The sequence below is a fragment of the Carassius auratus genome, unplaced genomic scaffold (genome assembly GCF_003368295.1).
Source record: "Carassius auratus strain Wakin unplaced genomic scaffold, ASM336829v1 scaf_tig00031692, whole genome shotgun sequence".
Classification (NCBI taxonomy): Eukaryota; Metazoa; Chordata; class Actinopteri; order Cypriniformes; family Cyprinidae; genus Carassius; species Carassius auratus.
In genome coordinates, this window is record NW_020525944.1 from 357,501 (window position 1) to 365,620 (window position 8,120).

The following is an 8,120-nucleotide window of genomic DNA, read 5'->3' on the forward strand; positions in this document are numbered from 1 at the left end:
CAGGATTGCTAAATCCCAGAAAAAAAAAATGTTTGTACAAAATAGTTTTGAGTTTGTACAGTCAAAGGTAGACACTGCTATTTTTTTGAACACACCCCTTTCAACTAATTGCCCAATTGCACAGCCTTAAGAGCGTGCATATCATGAATGCTGGGTCTTGTTTGTTTTCTGACAATCTACTGAACCTACTGGTAACTTGTTTGCCACGTAGCAATAAAAAATATACTAAAAACCTTGATTATTCTGGTTAGTCACATTGTACTGCTATTATTTTGAAAAAGACTGTATATATATATATAGTAACAATTGTAACAATATGTGGAAATATTGTTGAATACTGAAACAGCACCAAATATGCTAGAAATAATCCATAATTAACTGTTTGTTCCTTCTTCAGGTGTGTTTGGTGTTGAAGAAATTACAATGTCTGTGAGAGAAGAAGATGTTGTCACTCTACACACTGGTGTTAAGACACATCATCGAGACCGAATTAGATGGTATTATAAAGACATTCGCATCGCTCAGATCACTGGAGATCTCATTAAGACCTGTAAAGACGTTCAGTGTAAAGAGAGATTCAGAGACAGACTGGAGCTGGACAATCAGACTGGATCTCTGACCATCACAAGTATGATAACCTCAGATGCTGGACTTTATAAACTGAAGATTTTAGGCAACCCCAGCAGTGAAAAGATCTTCAGTGTTACTGTTCATGGTGAGTCATTTAACAAATGTTTAAAAGCAGACCATATTTGTTTAAATCACAACTTTAATGTGTTGATTGTAATTATGGCAGATGCTATAGAATGCAGTAGATTATTATCCCGTCTGGTAAGAAAAAAAGACGCCAAACAATTAGTACTAACCCTTCTTTCCTAAACACACACCAGATACTATAAAAAATAATACAACACCTTGGAATTTAAAGGGTTAGTTCAACCAAAAATGAACATTCTGACATTAATTACTCTCCCTCATGTCATTCCAAACCCGTGAGACCTCCCATTGACAGCAATGCAATTATCACGATCAAGATCCAGAAACATAGCAAGGACATCAGAAGCTTGGTAATTCTCGAAGCTTCCTGAAATTAAGGTTGAACCCCTGATTTCATCTGGATTACTTTACTTTATGTCCTTACTGGACCTTGATCATGGTAGTACCTTTGCTGTCTATGGGAGGGTCAGAGTCAGAGAGCTCTCAGAATTCATAAAAAAATCTAGTCTGAAGGGTACATTTTTATTGAGCTAGACTTTCGTATAATATAACCTATTACTTTATATAAAAATTGTATTCTAATATTAACAGAGCAAATATGAATCCTCAGATATCAACTCCTCTTGCCAAATGTTTTTTGAGAGATTAATTCCAATGTCATCCTCCAATGCTAATTTTAGGTGATCTGACGATGACAATTCTTATGCCAATACAAGTGAAAGTAGTCAAAAGCAGAGGATTTACGATCTACATATAAACCCTTCACTGTGGTCAGTCCTTTGTGTCTCTACAATGAAAATACCTTAGCAGACTTACCTGGCAGAAAATTATGATTGTCACAAATAGGCAAGTATACTGGATAACAGGTAATATTCATAGGAGTTTGTATTTGATTAAAAATGATCCCGATTTTCTGGGATCGAGTTGAGTTGAACACAACAAAGTTACATTTTGACTTCTTTTCAGAAACTAGCTGTTAGGTGTAAAATAATAATGAGGCAAATATGTGGGTATGTTCTGAAACGGGGCTTTGTCTGGTTTAGGAAGTTATCACAGTGAAATAGCTTAGTAATTAGATCTGAAATGAATATGGGGGACATTCTCTCTTCTCCTTCACTTACAGTACATCCACAAATTTGAGATTCAACCAACGAGATTGTCCCTCTAAGTTGTTCACTTTAGAGAGATGTATTCACCACACATCTTTTTAACCCCTCTGAGGTGTGAATCCACTCTATTCAAAGTAATGTCTACTTTGGTTGCCGCGTTTTTGCCAAATAAAATATGTTCCTGGATCAACATTATTGTCCCAAAATGATAGCTGATTAACAAGGGTGTAGAAGCACCTAAACCTGATTGTAAGCCTAAACAGTTATTTCCTGAAAGGTATCCCTCAATTCTGATTGGCTGATAGGAATTTATTCCAGGAACATGCTGTACATGTAAAATCACATTCACCATCTACTTTGACCATTTTTCATTTGATGCCGATCTCTTTTAACTGCATTTAGCCAATACAAATTCCAATGCATATACATGTCATATTTTCCTCTGTGAGCTTTTTCAAACCAGTCGCAAGTATAATGTTGTTCCAATTTAACAGTGGAACTGGATAACATACAGGTGAATCCTCCTTGATAGCTCAGTATCTCTTGAAAACTTTTTCAGTGTCATATTGTGGGCTTAGTAAAATTAGGTTAATAGCCTTGTATCTACATAAAGGAGGAAAGGAAGGCCAGGCCCCTGAGGAGGAAGTAAGCCTGGGGACCAAGGTGGAGCAAGCAATGTGGAACACCATACTGGAGCCAACAGAGCTGGGGGCTAGAGTCAAGCCTGTAACCAGGATGAAACTGGTAGTTCAGGGAACTTGGGTGAAGCCAGTAGGGCAGGGGCAATGGCAGAGTAGATGGATCAGAAGACCACAAAGGTAAGGCAATACTGGAGACCCCCAGAGCAGATATCCTACAGATGTATATGTAAACCAACAAGTTGGAGCAGAAGGCAACCAATATGAAGCTAATGGTGCAGGATACCACCAAGGTGGAGTAGAAGGAGCAGGGGATCACCAAGGCAGAGCAGGTGAATACATAGACCACTAAGACGGAGCAGAAAAGGTGGAGGTGATGGTGCTGCAGACCATGGTGGGACTGGCAGGGCTGAAGACTACAATGGTGCTAACAGATCCAAAGATCTCAGCAGAGCTGGACACAGAGATCTGTAGAAGAAGAAGGTTACAGAATTATTAAATAAAATAAAAAAATGCAAAACTGAGGAAGTCTATGTTAGGTATTGAAGTTACATTTTCAAAGTTATGCTAACAATATTCATAAGATAGCAATGGTTAGTAAAAACTATAACAGTAATAATCAATGTTGAATTAATATAAACAACTGATAAAATGATAAACCTCTAACCTATAATGGTGCAGTGTGATATCATTTAACAACGGTCATTCCTCCAAAACTGAGAAAGTATGTTTCACAGTCGTCTACATTTCTGTCTCTTTCAAAGTGTTTAGGGTAATTGTATGTGGGATTACTATAGAACAATTCTTAGCCCTGCCCCAGGCCTCTCTAATTTTCAAACCCTGGCTACGGCCATGGAGCCAGCTAACCAATCTGAGCCCCCTGCAGATTTCTGAGGAAGGATCCAGGAAGTCAACAAACCATTTTTATGAGAACAGAAAAGGTGTGTAGAATAAAGGTAAACAGACACTGCCACAACCGGAAGAACTGTGGACAGTAGAATGACCTCTGGCACCAGATTCAGGTGCATATCAATAAATTAGAATGTTGTGGAAAAGTTCATTTATTTCAGTAATTCAACTAAAATTGTGAAACTCATGTATTAAATAAATTCAATGCACACAGAATGAAGTAGTTTAAGTCGTTGGTTCTTTTAATTGTGATGACTTTGTCTGACATTTAACAAAAACCCACCAATTCACTATCTTAACTAATTAGAATATGGTGACATGCTAATCAGCTAATAAACTCAAAACACCTGCAAAGGTTTCATGAGCCTTCAAAATAGTCTCTCAGTTTGGTTCACTAAGCTAAACAATAATGGGGAAGACTGCTGATCTGACAGTTGTCCACAAGACAATCATTGACACCTTTGACATGGAGGGTAAGCCACAAACATTCATTGCCAAAGAAGCTGGCTGTTCACAGAGTGCTGTATCCAAGCATGTTAACAGAAAGTTGAGTGGAAGGGAAAAGAGTGGAAGAAAAAGATGCACAACCAACTGAGAGAACCGCAGCCTTATGAGGACTGTCAAGTAAAATTGATTCAAGGATTTGAGTGAACTTCACAAGGAATGGACTGAGGCTGGGGTCAAGGCATCAAGAGCCACCACACACAGACGTGTCAAGGAATTTGCTGAACCACAGACAACGTCAGAGGCTAATGCTAAGGAGAAGAAGAACTGGACTGTTGCCCAGTGGTCCAAAGTCCTCTTTTCAGATGAGAGCAAGTTTTGTATCTCATTTGGAAAGGTCCTAGAGTCTGGAGGAAGGGTGGAGAAGCTCATAGCCCAAGTTGCTTGAAGTCCAGTGTTAAGTTTCCACAGTCTGTGATGATTGGGTGCAATGTCATCTGCTGGTGTTGGTCCACTGTTTTTTTTTTTTTTTTTTTGAAAACCAAAGTCATTGCACCCATTTACCAAGACATTTTGGAGCACTTCATGCTTCCTTCTGCTGACCAGCTTTTTGAAGATTCTGATTTCATTTTCCAGCAGGATTTGGCACCTGCCAAAAGCACCAAAAATTGGTTAAATGACCGTGTTGGTGTGCTTGACTTGCCAGCAAACTCACCAGACCTGAAGCCCAGAGAGAATCTATGAGCTACTGTATTGTCAAGAGGAAAAAGGGAAACAAGAGACCAGATGAGATGCAGATGAGCTGAAGGCCACTGTCAAAGAAACCTGGGCTTCCATACCACCTCAGCAGTGCCACAAACTGATCACCTCCATGCCACGATGGATTGAGGCAGTAATTAAAGCAAAAGGAGCCCCTACCAAGTATTGAATACATGTACAGTAAATGAACATACTTTCCAGAAGGCCAACAATTCAATTATGTTTTTTATTATTATTATTATTGGTCTTATGAAGTATTCTAATTTGTTGAGATTTGTTGTGAATTGGTGGGTTTTTGTTTAAATGTGAGCCAAAATCATCACAATTAAAAGAACCAATTTGAGTTTAATTATTGAAATAAATTAACTTTTCCACTACATTCTAATTTACTGAGATGCACCTGTCTTGGGACCACCAGACTTAGAAGCACTAGATCCGCAGTGTGTAATCTGGGATGAGGCTGTGTAATCTGTATTCTGTGGCCATGACGAGATCCTCCTAAACAAGGATAACAAAATACAAACATGCTAGAAGTCCAGAACAAGGCTGAACTACAATATTAGCAACAGTGAAATCCTGTAGCGTAACACAAGGAACAAGGAATATGCTTTAACATGTCCTTAAACACAAAACAGCCGAAACGGCACAGAAGTTGTGACAGAGAGGAGCTCAGAAAAAAGCAGCTGTCATCATTTATTTTGCAGTTACTTTTGTTTCTGCGGAATTTCTCAAGATCCAGGAAATTAATACATGCATTTGTCAGCAGTTTGTTGTTGTTGAGCTTCAAAAGGATCCTTATGTCTGCTGTCCATTTGTATTTCTGGTGTTTTTGCTACAGATCAAATAAAGACAGTGCCAGTGATGGAGAGGGAAACAGTGACTTTATGTACTGGTGTAGAAAATCAAGATGATGTGAAGATATGTCGTTTTAATGATACTTTCATCGCTGGAATCAATGGATATCCAAATAAGATCTGTACAGATGTACAGGGTAGTGATGAGGGATTCAGAGCCAGACTGAAACTGGACAATCAGACTGGATCACTGATCATCACAAACACCAGATGCACAGATTCTGGACTTTATAAACTACAGATCAACAGCAGCAGCTGCAGTATTATGAGGAGCTTCAATGTTATTGTCAATGGTGAGTATGAGTTAGTCATTCAATGGCTCAGAAGTTATTTCTACTGCTCTTTTCAGACCAGTGTCTCAGATTTATAATGATATTTTTCACTGGCTATGATTTCAAGCTATATATTTTTATGTTGGATGATGCTTACAATTTGACCCCATGGTATCATGAAATGTACATGTAAAACTCATTCTCACAGTTTTTGCCAAACCTCATGTAGGTAATGTTAACCCTGCTCAGATTTAAATCGGTGGAATGTGCAACAGTACTTTACAGAAGACAACATTTTATAAGCAGATGAGGTTCGAAAGCATATGTGCATGATCAGTGGATCTGAGATGTCGTTACAATGCAGAACTGTGCTAGAAAGTTAAAATCTTCAGATCAAAAGTTCTGTAATAAATATGCATTTCCTTACCATGTTTATTTTCCATTTTCAACTAAAAGAAATTAGTTATTCAGTTGTGATTGTAATTTATTTTTAAGTCATCATGTATGAAGTATAATGTTCTATTTTATCGTCGTTCACATTTACTCTGTATTAGAATTGCTGATGATTTATACTGTTTGTTATTGATCAGATTAATGACAGACTCCTTCCATTCACTACAGATTCACATTTAGAAACTCCAGCAATGGATCTAATTGTACGTAGGATAACAATTTTTGGTGCAGTCATACTGGTGCTGACCGTGGCTGTTGCGTTTGGAGTGAAACACTGTGAGTTCTCTTTGTTTCTGTGATTAAAAACCGGCAAAGCAAATTCAGCTTCAAAACATAAGATTAGGACGGACAAAGTATTAGTTAAATAAGTGATTTTCTTTGAAATAACTTTTGTTTGTTACTATGTTTTGTTTTGTTTTCATTCCTTTAACCGATTCAGAACCCTGCTGTTATGCAACATTTATTTATGGCCAATTGGTCATTACTATACAGCCAAAGATCCTTTTCTTGTGTGTATTTCAGGTTCCACTGTCAGAAGAAGAAGTAATTTAAAGAAGATAAACATGAATTTGCTTTGAGGAACATTATTTTAACCTCTAAGGTGAATCTAATCTAGTCATTCATGACCACAAATGTAGCTCGCACAGAATATTTAAAATAGTAGTTCCTATAAATCACAGAGGTTTTTATTTTTTTTAAGACCATTACTAATCTTACTTTTGATAAAAAAAAAAAAAAAGATTGGGTCAACAACTTTCAGCCCAAAAATTCACCTAAACCATCCCAAAAACCTGTATTGTATTATATTGTATGCAATAAAGATTTATACAAACCATTTTATCTCTTTAAAATACAACAATGATGACAAAAATGTTTTTTTAACATTCCTTTTCTGGATTTATTTTCTTATGTTCATTGTAAACATAAATTTAAGGGTAGGACTTAAAGGGTTAGTTCACCCCAAAATGAAAATTATGTCATTAATAACTCACCCTTATGCTGTTCCAAACATGTAAGACCTCCTTTTATCTTCGGAACACAGTTTATGTGACATCAGAGGGTCAGTTAGAATTTTTTGAAGCATCGAAAATACATTTTGGTCCAAAATAGCAAAAACGAAATAGCGAAAAATAGCAAATAGCGAAAAAGAGAGTTCAAATCAAAGCAGTCTGGATATCGGGTTCGCGAACGAATCATTCAGTTCACTTAATTGAACTGAATCGTTTTAAACGGTTCGCATCTCTAATACGCATTAATCCACAAATGACTGACACTCCCTCTGAGTTCAAACCAATATCCCGGAGTAATTCATGTACTCAAACAGTACACTGACTGAACTGCTGTGAAGAGAGAACTGAAGATGAACACCGAGCCGAGCCAGATAATGACTCGTTCACGCATCAAGAACCGGTTTTGTCAGACGCGTCCGATTCGTGAACCGAGGAGCTGATGATACTGCGCATGTGTGATTCAGCGTGGAGCAGACCGACATACAGAGCGCCTGAACTGAACTGATTCTTTTGGTGATTGATTCTGAACTGATTCTGTGCTAGTGTTATGAGTGCGGGTAAACCGAAGGCTTGAATCAAGGGCAATCATCGCCAATGACGCCATTACGTCGAGTGCAAAAGAACCAGTGAACTGTTTTCTTCAACCGGTTTATTGAATCGAACTGTCCGAAAGAACTACTGGTGATCCGAACACCGATGCAACCGGTTCTTCACTCGTGAACGAGTCAGTCTATTGTTCGTTATCTGGCTCGGCTCGGTGTTCATCTTCACAGCAGTTCAGTCAGTGTACTGTTTGAGTAAATGAATTACTCCGGGATATTGGTTTGTTTGAACTCAGAGGGAGTGTCAGCCACATAAAAAAAAGTTAACATCTTAAGTCATTTGTGGATTAATGTGTATTAGAGATGTGAACCGTTTAAAACGATTCAGTTTGATTTGGTGAACTGAATGATTA

General features: G+C 37.8%; 1 protein-coding gene across 4 annotated transcripts in view; it reads left to right on the forward strand.

Annotated features, from left to right (window-relative positions):
- Positions 1-6,892, forward strand: part of LOC113080587 (uncharacterized) — a 44,081-nt gene extending 37,189 nt beyond the window's left edge. The window contains exons 1-5 of one of the 4 annotated variants that reach the window (XR_003281904.1): positions 396-715; positions 2,440-2,947; positions 5,415-5,723; positions 6,324-6,431; positions 6,678-6,892. Coding sequence is in view for 2 of the 4 variants with exons in the window: in XM_026252747.1 (XP_026108532.1) it covers positions 424-715; positions 5,415-5,723; positions 6,324-6,431; positions 6,678-6,733 (765 nt within the window). In the remaining 2 variants the exon portion in view is untranslated. Of the gene's footprint in view, positions 1-395; positions 716-2,439; positions 2,948-5,414; positions 5,724-6,323; positions 6,432-6,677 lie in introns of those variants that run through there. The other 3 variants (XR_003281903.1, XM_026252747.1, XM_026252746.1) reach the window with 3 other exon arrangements.
- Positions 6,893-8,120: the final 1,228 nt, after the last annotated feature.